The following is a 13,830-nucleotide window of genomic DNA, read 5'->3' as shown; positions in this document are numbered from 1 at the left end:
CACATGGCTTGTGGCTTATTGGCATCTTCACATGCTGTTTGTCATGGTGGCAGCTGGCAATGTCTCTGACTCAGCCTTTCACTTCCCAGAATTATTCTCCTCCTTGTCCCGCCTATACTTTCTCCTGCCTGACTACTGGCCAATCAGTGTTTTATTTACTAACCAATCAGAGCAACACATTTGCCATACAGAACATCCCACAGCACTCCTTCTTTTCTGTCTTTTGTATTCCAGCTATGAGATAGGTTGTGCCACACACTCCCTGCAATGGCTGTGTGGATTCACCACAAGATTATTGGGGCCAGCCACAAACAGAAACCTACAAAACCACGGGACAAGAGAACACTTTCTTCTCTAAGCAGGTTGTCTCCAGTCTCTAATAGGTATTAAATGGAAACATTTTTTTTTTTTTGCCTTGTTTTGAAATTGACCCCAGGAACTTAAGAATCCTGTCTCCAAACTGCAACCACAGCAATAGTGATGGGAAGCTAATGCATTTGTTACTGTGCTGGAGGACAAGTAACTTGAACTTTCTGTTATCTATCATTCCTAAAACTATCTCCTACCCCTAAAATATAGCTGTGTTACATTTTTTTAATCACTGTTTTCTTACACATACACATGTAATGATTTGGTTTCACTTATCGTGCCTGCCATTTTATATGCTCACTGGCTCCTGACACCACTCTTCCTCTGAAATACTAAGTAGCCCTTTAATAATAGTGTTAAATGCTATTGTTGTATTTTTCTCAATTAAAAGTCAATTTTCGTTCATTTTTACGTGTGGCTTGATGTCTCAAATCAGTCGTCTTCAAATAGCCCATGGTTTCGGAAAGTCTGAACCTTCGTCTGCTTGTTATTTCATGTGAAGTTAATATTCTTACCCAAACTTTCCACATTCCACATCCTCAAGCTTCATTTTGTCTCTAAAAATTTTTTAATGCCAATTAAAAGCCAAAATCAACTATTTTCAGCCTCAGTTTTCAAATGTCAGTTTGTTTTACCTAACTCTATTCAATTTATATACTGTAATTCTAAACTTCAGTATTTGACATTTCTCTACTGAAGAAAAACAGTAGAAACTTCGCCAGCTGTGTGGCTCTTGGAAAGTTGGCTCCTCCCACCTGCGGTCTTGCGGAGGGGGGGGGGGGTCCCGCGCCTGCGCAGTCGTCTGGAGGCGCTGCCTCTGCCTGATCGCCTGGGTCCCGGATTGGTGTAGTGCTTGCGCCCGGTACAATGGGGGCCAGTCCTGTGGGCACCCTGACAGTGCAGACATAGGTGAGTTTCCACATTCGAACTCACGCCCTGGAACTCGGACGGAGGGAGTTATCGACTGAAAAGTAAACAACAACAAAGTAAAGACCGACTTGGCGTTTTTTTTCTCCTGGCCCGTGTTGTGCTGAATCAGCTAACTTCACAGAAGCTTTGAATTCTGGATTCTAGAAGAGTTTAGCTCTGGTTTCCAAGAGTAGGAAATGTGCTTTCACTATGAGAAGGTACTAAGTAGATTTTAACTTTAAGATGATAAATAAATTAAAAAAAAAAAAAAAAAGCTGGTGAGGTGTACCTATTAACCCAGCAGTCTTGCTCGGAAGGGCGAGAGCCTGCTGGAAACTGCAGGGGCGGTGTTTCTGCGGGCCTGCAGAAGGCGCAATTCCTAAGAGGCTGCTGTACTGAGGCGCCGAGAGCCGGAGGAAGACACGGAGTACTATAACTCACCAGACACCAAGGTCGCTCATTTTGTTTTGCCACAAGGTTGTTTTTCTGTAGATAACTGCTATCTTCCCCCATTACCACTACCACCACTCCACCCTCGAAGAGCTTGCAGGGCCTGGAATGGACCTGCAGTCTGCCTCTATCCCTGCGCAACTTTTGTTCGCTACTTCCACTTGGTCCTGGTATGAAATCGGACAAAGAGCAAAAATCCTGAAACAAAAAGAAAGGAAGGAAAGGAGGGAGGGGGAAGAGGAGGAGAGGGAGGAGAAGAGAGAGGGGGAGGAAGGGAGGGAGGGGAGGAAAAGGGAGGGAGGGAGAGAGAGAGAGAGAGAGAGAGAGAGAGAGAGAGAGAGAGAGAGAGAGAGAGAGAGAGAGAGAGAGAGACCGCGCGCCTGCCACCCTCCTGGCTATATCTGAAATGCTTATTCCCGAGATTACAGTAATTACAGCCGCAGCATGAGTTCCATACAAGCGCTAAATGAAACAGCACATCAATTAAAAAATAAACACTCCATTCTAGGAGAAAGACAACCCCCTGGGACGTCCTAACAAGCGTAAATGAACCTGCCAAGCCCTGGCCCCTCACACCCCCTCCCTTCTTAAGGTGGACGCTGAAAGCGCTGGCGGCTGCTGGAGGCTCCTCCAATTCTTGTGTGTGGAGCGCGGTACGGGTCCCGCGTTCCCTCTAGGGCGCAGCCCCGCCTCTCACAGAAGAAAAGGAGGCGCTTACAAACACATGTAAGTTTTTAGGTAGACCAGTGTATGTCTTAAAAGTAGCAAGCGAATTGGGAATGCAGTGGTAGTTGTCAGTGTGTCTCAGTAAGTTTGTGTTTGTCTTTGAAAGGAGGAACTGGGTCCACGTGCTTCATATATTTATATATTTTGTCTCATCCAAAGATCAACCTCCCCACTGACATCTGTTTCGATCACTCCCCGCTTGCTAGGTAAGGAATTGAGGTGCCCCAGATCACACAGCAGTGGACACTTACGTACCGCGCCCCTTGCACGCTGGCAGAGCTCCCAAGTACTCAGTGGGCTGCCCTTAACCAAACCTGATCATCTAGATGCAACAGAAGTCGCACAATATTCCCCAAGTCTCCAAGTCTGAAAAGCCCTCCCGTTATGAGAATCCCAAGAGGACATCCCTCCCTAAATACCCCAGCTCACATCTGGACCAGCCTTGGAGCCCTCATTGAGCTTCTGAGGCCCTCCAGAACCAGCAGGTATTACCCGTGGACTGAGACTAGCTGGATCTTGACAGGTTCAGAGATCCATGGGAGGTTGCACTCACTACCAAAACACTGTCCCAGTCCCCAAGTGCAGACTAAGAAAAATGAGACCAAGATCTCTGAAGCGCTGAGCTCTGTGGGGACAGTCTAGGTAAATGCTCAGTTCGTGCGGTCAATCCCAAGGTGACCAAACTCTCCATCCGCCCAAAGCCAGGCAGGAAAGCAGTCGCGAAACTACGGACTTCCTTAAGGAAGGCTGAGCCTTGAGAGCGCATAGACTCCGCCCTGTCGCCCAGTGATTGGTGATCCCAGAAGGGGGCGGAGACCGAGTGCAGGCTGTATAAATATTCATGAGCCGGCCTGGAGGCGCTAGGCGACTGGAGCCGGGAAGTTGGGCCAAGGGCGCAGCTCCTGCCGAGTAGGAGGAGGAGGAGGAGGTGGCGGCTGCTGGCGCGGACCACGGCCCTCAGGTGTCCCCCTCCGCCTTTTGCTCTGTATTTGTTTGTCGGTCTCGCAAGAAGGCACAGCCTGCACCCTGCCCGACCGTGGCCAGAACGCAACGCGGACTTTCGGCGGCGGCAGATGCAAGAGGACTGACCGAGACCGACGCGGGAGTGAGAAGGCAGCGGCCTGCCCAGCGGAGGGCCCGGAACTCTGGCAGCGGCCGCGCGGCCTGGGACGGACATGAACCCTCGGGCCCCGAAGAGGGGCCGCTAGGTCTGACCCCAGAGGCGAGCGGCCAGGCACAGCCATCTTGACTGCGGCCCGAAAGGAAACTTGCTGCGCGCCGCCCTCTGAGCCTTCGCTGCTGGGCGCCAAGCGAAGTGGCTGGGCGTGCAGGAGGACCGGCGCGAGCTCTGGACGATGTGCCCAGGGGCCACCACTCGGCTCCGGGAGGACTGAGTGCGACCCAGAGGGCGTAGGGCAGACCCTGTGGAACTGTGGCGCGCCTGCGGTCACCCTCGCCCCAGGAGAGGCACGGGGTCGGGGGGAGGGCCGGACGACTTCTGCCTAAGCTTCCGACCCTGCTGCCACAGACGCTGCCCAAGAAAGGGCTAGATCGTTGGCAGATTCTCCGCTCCTCTGGGAGAAGCCACACAAGACCCGCTGGTCGCCTGCTTTCCCTTTCCTCCGATTCCTCGCTGGGTCCCCTAGGGCCCTTCTGCGCGCCGCCTAGAGGAGGAGGACGTGGGGCCGCGGCGCGCAGCATGGAGTGGGGTTACCTGTTGGAAGTGACCTCGCTGCTAGCCGCCTTGGCGCTGCTGCAGCGCTCGAGCGGCGCCGCCGCCGCTTCGGCCAAGGAGCTGGCGTGCCAAGAGATCACGGTGCCGCTGTGCAAGGGCATCGGTTACAACTACACCTACATGCCCAACCAGTTCAACCACGACACCCAAGACGAGGCGGGCCTGGAAGTGCACCAATTCTGGCCGCTGGTGGAGATCCAGTGCTCCCCCGACCTCAAGTTCTTTCTGTGCAGCATGTACACGCCCATCTGCCTGGAAGACTACAAGAAGCCTCTGCCGCCTTGCCGCTCGGTGTGCGAACGCGCCAAGGCCGGCTGCGCGCCGCTCATGCGCCAGTACGGCTTCGCCTGGCCTGACCGCATGCGCTGCGATCGGCTGCCGGAGCAGGGCAACCCCGACACGCTGTGCATGGACTACAACCGCACCGACCTCACCACGGCCGCGCCCAGCCCACCGCGCCGCCTGCCGCCGCCGCCGCCCGGCGAGCAGCCGCCCTCCGGCAGCGGCCACGGCCGCCCGCCAGGGGCCAGGCCCCCACACCGTGGCGGCGGCAGCAGGGGCGGCGGGGACACGGCGGCTGCGCCCCCCTCGCGCGGCGGGAAAGCGAGGCCCCCTAGTGGTGGCGCGGCTCCCTGCGAGCCCGGGTGCCAGTGCCGCGCGCCGATGGTGAGCGTGTCCAGCGAACGCCACCCCCTCTACAACCGCGTCAAGACCGGCCAGATCGCCAACTGCGCGCTGCCCTGCCACAACCCCTTCTTCAGCCAGGATGAGCGCGCCTTCACCGTCTTCTGGATCGGCCTGTGGTCGGTGCTCTGCTTCGTCTCCACCTTCGCCACCGTCTCCACCTTCCTCATCGATATGGAGCGCTTCAAGTACCCGGAACGGCCCATCATCTTCCTCTCCGCCTGCTACCTCTTCGTGTCGGTCGGGTACCTGGTGCGCCTGGTGGCAGGACACGAGAAAGTGGCCTGCAGCGGTGGCGCTCCGGGTGCGGGAGGAGCTGGGGGTGCTGGCGGCGCGGCGGCGGCGGGCGCGGGGGCGGCGGGAGCGGGGGCGAGCGGCCCGGGCGCGCGCGGCGAGTACGAGGAGCTGGGAGCAGTGGAGCAGCACGTGCGCTATGAGACCACCGGCCCCGCGCTGTGCACGGTGGTCTTCCTCCTCGTCTACTTCTTTGGCATGGCCAGCTCCATCTGGTGGGTGATCCTGTCGCTCACGTGGTTCCTGGCGGCTGGCATGAAGTGGGGCAACGAGGCCATCGCAGGCTACTCGCAGTACTTCCACCTGGCCGCGTGGCTGGTGCCCAGCGTCAAGTCCATCGCGGTGCTGGCGCTCAGCTCCGTGGACGGTGACCCGGTGGCGGGCATCTGCTACGTGGGCAACCAGAGCCTCGACAACCTGCGCGGCTTCGTGCTGGCGCCACTGGTCATCTACCTCTTCATTGGCACCATGTTTCTGTTGGCTGGTTTCGTGTCGCTCTTCCGAATCCGCTCGGTCATCAAGCAGCAAGGAGGCCCAACCAAGACGCACAAGCTAGAGAAGCTCATGATCCGCCTGGGCCTCTTCACCGTGCTCTACACGGTGCCCGCCGCCGTCGTTGTCGCCTGCCTTTTCTATGAGCAGCACAACCGTCCGCGCTGGGAGGCCACTCACAACTGCCCATGTCTTCGGGACCTGCAGCCCGACCAGGCGCGCAGGCCCGATTACGCGGTCTTCATGCTAAAGTACTTCATGTGCCTGGTGGTGGGCATCACGTCGGGTGTATGGGTCTGGTCGGGCAAGACTCTGGAGTCTTGGCGAGCGCTGTGTACTCGCTGCTGCTGGGCCAGCAAGGGCGCAGCAGTAGGCGCGGGAGCTGGGGGCGGCGGCCCGGGGGGCGGCGGGCCCGGGCCCGGCGGGGGTGGGGGACCTGGCGGAGGCGGGGGATCCCTCTACAGCGACGTCAGCACCGGCCTGACGTGGCGGTCTGGCACGGCCAGCTCCGTGTCTTACCCTAAGCAGATGCCATTGTCCCAGGTCTGAACCCTGAGCAGACGCCCAGAAGGGGCGGAGAGGGGTGGGGGATGGGGAGCTCGAGGGCGGCGAAGGGACCCCAGACCGGCCGGGGTTCCCACCCCTTCACCGTGTTGATTGCTATTAGCATGATAATGAACTCTTAATGGTATCCATTAGCCGCTGGGACTTAAAGGACTCCCTTAGAACAAAGTACCTGGCATTGAAGCCTCCCAGACCCAACCCCTCCCCTCCGACGCTCCGGAGCGCCTCCCCCAGGCAATGGTTTCAGCCGGCTAGGAGAGTTGGAACCCTCCTGGGAACCCTGGTTGAGCCTTGAGGTCAAGCTACAGACTTCTCCCGAGGGACCGCTTCACCCTCGACCCCGCCTGCATAAATTCACTCCTCATACCCCCTAGAGGAGGGACGACTGCTACCTTGTGGGATTGCACGGTTTGGGTATTCTTAATGACCAGGCAAATGCCTTAAATAAACAAGAAATGTCTTAATTATACACCCCAAGTAAATACGGGTTTCTTACATTAGAGGATGTATTTATATAATTATTTGTTAAATTGTAAAAAAGAAAAAAAAAAGAAAAAGTGTAAAATATGTATATATCCAAAGATATACAACGTGTACATTATTTGTAAAAAGTTTAGAGGCTACCCCTGTAAGAACAAATATAAGTATTCTATTTTGTCAATAAAATGACTTTTGATAAATGATTTAAATACTACCCTGTCCCCCGACTCTTCTGAACTGTTCCCCTTGTGCTTGCTGAGGACATGTGGGGAAATGGACATTTTCTGGCTTGCCATTCTGTACACTGACTTTAGGCATGGAGACAATTACCTGTTAACCTCTAGTTCTTAAACTGTTAGCCAAGTAAATGTCATTGTTGAATTGAAATCAAAATTGCGGTTTTTGCACTTTCCCCAAAGATGTTGTTTTTCCATGGTCTCTCCTTGCTGACCTCTGAGTGACAGCTCATCTTGGAGTGGTGTGGTGTGTGTGTGTGTGTGTGTGTGTGTGTGTGTGTGTGTGTGTATGGACAGATTGCAAAGGCGGCCATTCCACTCAGCCTGTTTATTTGGCTGGTAGAATGTCACTTAGGTTGAAACAGCAGCCCTATGTGAGTATCTCCTGTCTGTGATTTTTTTTTTTTAAGCCCTGACCTTTTACAGACCTGGCCACACTCTGAAATGTGGAGGTTAGTATTTGAAGCCACGGGTCACCTCTACCCTGGAAGTCACTTGACAATCTGGGGTACCAGGGCAGGTGCTGGCTAGCAGATTAAACGAATGGGTTAACTTCTTAATGGCGCTCCGTGCTTGTGTATTCCAAGTGTGCTGCTTTTCCTGGAGAAAAAAGCTATTGTTCCTCTGTCAAGACTAAGCTAATTTATTTGAACAGAAGGCTGTTGAATCAGCAGAAGAATGCGCTGGCAATTGTTGAACTTTTTACCTGTCTGCCCAGTGGCTCCGCACATCATTCCTTTAAGAGGAGCTAAATGAATAGGGTTAATCTGTAGGGAACTTGGTCTTTTGAGTTGGAAAAACTTTGATCTTTTCTCCTCTCCGAATGTGCTGTGTAGTCTGAAGTTTCTTTCCCTGCTGCCTGGCTCCTCTTGGTGCAGACCAATTGGCCACCGCAGAGCCTTAACGCTCTTCCATTAAAGGGATGTGGGACTTTTACTTTAAAAAGGAGAGGGAGAGAGGGAGACGAAGACTTGTAACAGTTAGTGAAGACCAGAGGCGCAAGTGCGCTCAGCCTTTTCAACAGCTTTCCACGGCTTTGTTAGCCAGCCCGCAGGCAGCTAGGCCTGGGCTGTGCATTATAGAAAAGGCTCTGAATGCCCCACAGGTGGTCCGTGCACATAATCCCCCAATTTAAAGCGGTTTCCTTTGCTGGACAATTGCATTACAAAACTCCCTTCTTTTTCACTCCTAATTGAACCAATGAACTATTATAAACTACAAGTTTTCCTTAAAAAAAAAAAAAAAAAAATCCTCAGCGCCGAAATTCTATTGACTAAATGCTGGCAAATTTTCTGAACTGGACCTTTCAAACCACTTGCAGGAAATGCTTCTTCACTAGATATTTTTCAGAAATTTTTCTTCCTTAGGCTTTTTAATTTCTGGAAAATTAGCAATAATTTAAAAGTAATTGGTAAGGTTGTATGTTCATACTGAAAAGATAGCCCCAGGTCCCTTATTAACCTGTCAATCAAGATAAGAAACTGGCAGCTACCCTGCTAATAACTGGGGTCCAGCATTGTGGATAAGGAGGGGCCCTGGGCGCCCTTCTTAGATGTTTGGTTTTCCTTTAGTGACTAAAATTCTGTACTAATAAGAAGAAAACTACTTCTTTCATTGATCTTCTTTATTGAAGAAGCATTGATTTTTTTGTTTTTTGTTTTTTGTTTTAATTTTCTATTCCCTTCCAGGGTCATTGTTTGTGTAAACTGTATTCTTAAAATTAGTTCTGTAACATAGATACATGCTTCAGCTGTCATGCCCATCTTACCTTGAAAAGTTGGGCCCCTTGCCAGCAGTTTTATTCATGAAATAATTGCTGCTTTGTGACCTGGGTACCTACATGCACCCATCTAACCTACACACGGACTGGGATGCTGTGTGTGTGTAAACTGGCCGTGAACTCTGCATCTTCAGTAAAAGGTCAAAGTTGGGGACAGGGCTTTATCATGTGCAGAAAAGAAAGACGCTAAAAGCTACCGGCTAACTTGCTGATTTCTCTGACATAATGGTATTCTTGGTGACAACTCAACTATGACTTTGGGGAGCTGCCACACCTTTGAAGCTTTTAACTCATTTGTTTTCCATATTTCCTTAGAAAATGCCATATGTGATAGCTTTTACAAGATGGCCGGAAGTATGTGCAACTTCACAAACGTAGGAATCAAGGGAAAGCACTGTTTCCACTCTGAGGGCCTTCAGTGGAAAGGCCTGCTGCTGCAATCGGCAGACTGACTGGGTTCGGGGCCCGCGCCGAACCACAAGGCTAGTTCTTGGCTCTGAAAGCTGAAACATGAGTCAAAAGTTGCCAGCACCCAAAGGATACTTAAAGTTGATGGTGGGGTGGGGAAAGGAAAGAAGGACCCTCCTGGGCCCGTGTGCCTTAGACAAATGGCAGGGTGATTGCTCAGATACCGCTTCAAGCTAGGTAGCCTGTCCTTAACTACTACATCTAAAACGTGTTAAGACTTATCGAATATTTGAGGGTAGACAATGTGGTTGCTGTGTGCCCAGATCGAAGTAAATAAAATCTAATGTGATTAACACCACCAGGAAACCAAAGCTTTGTTGAAGTCACTTGCGGGAGGAACCTTGCTGAATACTTTGTGTTTTGTTTTTTTGGTTTGGTTTGGTTTGGTTTTTTTTGTTTGTTTGTTTGCTTTTTTGCTCTGTAATAAAGGCAACCTGGAAGTACCATAAACAGAAGGTGGGAAAGTTAATAGAAAAGCAGACTGTGTCGCCTCCTCATTTCTTACCCTCCTCACTGGCTGTGCTGCGGGCACCTGTAACACTTCAAAGTTTGAGGAGAGGAAATCAGATTGTCTTATTAAAAGGAAATCACACAGAGCCCATTGCAGAACAGGATCAATTTAAAGGGCCCTGCAAACATTTTGCTGAGGTTCAAAACAAGGGCAAGGAATTCGTTATCTGTTTCAAAAGGTCGATACTATACTGCCATCTTGTGGTCCAACCGGTTCCATGGCCTGCAGGAGAGAGAAGTTCCTTCGTGGGTTTCTTGATTGAAAAACCAAGATGGAGCTGGGGAAGTGCTCAGTTTTTCCAGAGCTTGCACAAGATGCGCAAAGCCCTGGGTTCGATCCCCAGCCCTGCATAATCTAAGTGTAGTGACACATGTCTGTGACCCCATCACTCAGGAAAAGGAGGCATCAGGAGTTCAAAGTCATCATCAGCCAGAAATAAAGTTTGAAATCAACCTTGGACTAGAGACTCTGAAAAAATACAATCTTGAGAGTGTTGGCTGTGTTTCTCAGTGGACCTGCACACATTTGCGTTCTTGACTCTCTATATAGCCATTTTCTTAAGAAAACCCCCTTGACTTGCCTCAGTGCAAGGTGCCACAAGACATCCCTGCCACACAGTCATAATTTTATTAACCTCGATTGAATTCAATTTTCTCCCGTGTTGAAGTCCAAAGCAGTAAGCTCTAAAACATATTTTTTTTTAAATTATTTTTATTCACTGAATGACGACAGGTCAAATAGGTAATGCCCCACATCCATAGCAAAACAGTTTTCTTGCTTCCTGATGTATTGGTTCACACTTTCCTTGGAGAGAGGCAGATCTGCTGGTCCATGGGATGTCCTTCAGAACCACACAAGGATGCACTCCGCTGTCATCTACCCAGGTGCTGGGGAACACACCAAGGAGGGAGCACTACACTGAAGGAGGAGGCTGACGTGGGGGTGGGGTGAGCAAGTGCTTTGGCTTGCTCTAGCTCTCCCGGAAGGAGGATGTAATGGGCGACCAGGCCTGTGGAGGACTAGGTGAGGCCTGCCTCACCAAACCCGCATACCATGATTTCCCGATTGCAGTGCCTCCCCGAGGGCAGCAGAAGGGTGACTGTTCTGCCTTGGGGACCAATGCTTGGGGACCAAGCATTCAAAGACAGGGGCCGATGAGGGCCATTCTTGTTCAAAGCGCCACAGGTCAGACACAGTCCTTGCCTCAGGGTTGGCAGAAAGTAATTGCTGCGCTTGTGCAAGATCACTCCACCCAGAGCAGAGCCGAGCCTAGAACTCACCAGGACTGCTTGTCCATCCTGTTTCTGTAGGCCTGTTCCCACACCCGCTCTTCCATCTAAAGTCCACCCCTGTGGGCGCTCATATCTAAAGAGTCAGCCCCTCGGGGTCCCCGAGTATCTCATCAGAGTCCCACACTTTGCCCCTGGTCGACAAGATCTTCTGTGAAAGGCTTGACTCTTGGGCCCTCGGCAGACTGAGGAGTGTACTGAGTCCTCACAACTCTTGTTCCCAATGGAGACTTCACTGGAGAGAAAGGCCAGATGTGGAAAAGGCACCGGCCTTTCAGAAAGTGCCTCAGTGGGCTAGGGAAGGCAGTGATGACCAGCCCTTCCTCCTTGGTGCTAGGGGGTTGGGGGATGGGGCGGAAGGGCCTCTGAAGCGCCAAGGAACTAACACACAGGAAACAGCTGGAGCAGGGGACCACACAGCCGTTTTCCACAGGCTGTAGCCGTGGAAGTGTTCTGAGCGGAAGGCGGTACCTGGAAAGGACAGACACTAACCAGAGAAAGATGGAGAGAAAGAGAGTGAATATAAAATGCCAAGGCCCAGCACAGCTGGAATGAGTGTGAACTAATAGCTAACTGTGCGTGGCTTTGCAAGCCTCGGGGACAGCCATTATTTACATTGCTTTATTTAATCCTCTAGGGAATTATACACTAAACTAGAAAACCCGTGTCTGCTGTTCTGCTCCCATAAAACCTGTTCCTAATTACGCCAGGCCTCAGCGGCAGTTCCTAGTTCTGCTCACTTGTCAGAAGCCCTTGGAGTGATTTTTTTTAAAACCGCTGAAGCGAAAGTCCATGGTGGTGGCACATGCCTATAGTCCCCACAGTCAGAAGACCGAGTCAGAGCCCAGGATGCTCAAAAAAACTAAAAAAGCATGCCTGGGGAAGTAGCTCAGTTTGTAGAGTGCATGCCTAGCATACACAAAGATCTGGGTTCGACACCAGCGTATGTGTACAACCCTACCACTCAGGAGGCAGAGTTATGGGGATCAGAAGTCAAAGGACATCCTTTCTCAAAACAAATGAACAACCGGAAAAAAAAAAATACCCTACTGCTATCCAAGCTGCATCCCAGACCAATAGATTTAGAGATTGATTTTAGAGACTCCATCTGAGAATTAAACATTTTTTTAAACTACTGCTGGCAACTCTGATGAAAATCAGTAGATATGATTGCATATGTCATCATCCCAAATAAAATAAATATTCACAAACAGAGATTATCAGCTGGGTGTGGTGGTGCGTGCCTTCAGTCTCAGCACTCAAGAGGTAGAGATAGGTGGGTTTCTGTGGGTTCAAGGCCAGCCTGGTCTACATAGTGAGTTCCAGGCCAGCTAACACTGTACAGTGAGAATCAATCTCAAGAAAGAAAAAAGAAAAAAAAATAAATTATTGGTACTTAGAATGGTGATATTTTTCCTGTCACTGAGAAGTAATTTTTATTAGTACATACTAGTAATAATTCGTTTCATTATTATATCTTCATACATGTAAATAATATATTTTGATCATATTTCTCATACACACACCTTCCTTAGCCCTTTTTGTCTCCTACTTCTGAGAGGTAGATTTTGGAAGAAAGCAAGAGTGCCCCCATCTGGTACAAAGGTGGAACTTCAGGCTTTGTTGTTAGTGTTGACTACAGGCAGAGCAAGCGTGTATTACAGTATTTCTCACCTGTAATAAAACAAAGAATTATGTACACAGGTCACACGATCTGTTAAACATATGAGCCTGTGAGTAACATGCAATCTTAATATGTTAATTAGTGAAATTAAGAAGTATCCCTTTTTGTTTAGTAAATGTGTGTTCACTGAAACCAGATCAGCTAGAGGTGACAACCAGCACTGTGCCCTGGGAGGGACATGACTCTCCAGTGCCAGGGACAAAACCAGCAGTGAGGTGGGGGTCACCACCTCTCTGTCTCCTCTAACGCTGAAATGTCACCACAGCTCTGCAACTACAGGAAAACGCTTTGTGACGTGCAGAAATCTCTTCTTCCTCTGAGTTCCTCACCAAAGGCCCAGAAAGTGAGGTTTGCTTTTGCAACCAAACCATGGCGTTTTGCTAACTGCATAGCATGCTTGCTTTCAGCTCTTACCTGCTACACTTCTCTCTAAGTCTGTGGGAGAAAGCCTAGCTGCAGAAACCCACCAGCGGGGTGCAGGCTTTTTGAGACGCTGCTATCTGCTGATGTCCAACAGCAATTAACTGAGCATTTCAAGTCGCTAAGGAGAGGCTCTCAGAAACCTCCAACAAGAGATGCTGACTGCTTAAACTGACTGTAATAGCTTAGACTTTAAGTAGTCCCCAAAGGTCCGTGTGTTAAAACTCTGGTCTCTGCTGTGGATATCGCTCTATATAAATAAAACACTGATTGGCCAGTGACCAGGCAGGAAGTATAGGCGGGACAAAGAGAGAGGAGAATTGAGGAAGGAGGAAGGAAAGGGGGAGACTGCCTGGAGCCGCTGCCAGGACAAGGAAGATGTAAGGTACCGGTAAGCCACGAGCCACATGGCAAAGTAAGATTAATAGAAATGGGCTGAATATAAGAGTAAGAGCTAGACAACGATAGGCCTGAGCTAATGGCCAAGCAGTTTAAATAATGTAAGAGTCTGTGTGTTTATTTTATAAGTGGGCTCTGGGACTGGCGGGACTTGGTGGCGGGAACTGGAGAGAAATTCTCCAGCAACAGGTCTCCACTAAAATACTACTGGAAGTGACAAAATACTAAGAGGGCTTGAGGTCTCGGGGTGCCCCTTCAGGGGACCATAGGGGTGCCCCTTAGGGGACCACAGGACACAGCATGCACTTCTCTTTTGCCTCCCCACTCTGCTCAGCCCCAA

General features: G+C 50.6%; 1 protein-coding gene across 1 annotated transcript; it reads left to right on the top strand.

Annotated features, from left to right (window-relative positions):
• The first annotated feature begins 4,153 nt into the window (after window positions 1-4,153).
• Fzd8 (frizzled class receptor 8) lies at window positions 4,154-7,096 on the top strand. The gene has a single exon (XM_076572394.1). The coding sequence runs from the start codon at window positions 4,154-4,156 to the stop codon at window positions 6,206-6,208; it is 2,055 nt and encodes a 684-aa protein (XP_076428509.1). The 3' UTR covers window positions 6,209-7,096.
• Window positions 7,097-13,830: the final 6,734 nt, after the last annotated feature.

This window comes from Peromyscus maniculatus, chromosome 5 (genome assembly GCF_049852395.1).
Source record: "Peromyscus maniculatus bairdii isolate BWxNUB_F1_BW_parent chromosome 5, HU_Pman_BW_mat_3.1, whole genome shotgun sequence".
In the NCBI taxonomy this organism is placed as follows: Eukaryota; Metazoa; Chordata; class Mammalia; order Rodentia; family Cricetidae; genus Peromyscus; species Peromyscus maniculatus.
Note: the sequence above shows the minus strand (reverse complement) of the source record. Positions and strands in the feature narration are given on the sequence as shown.

Coding starts and splice junctions, on each gene's coding strand:
- Fzd8 (XM_076572394.1), top strand. CDS start 4,154: ATGGAGTGGGGTTACCTGTTGGAAGTGACCTCGCTGCTAGCCGCCTTG.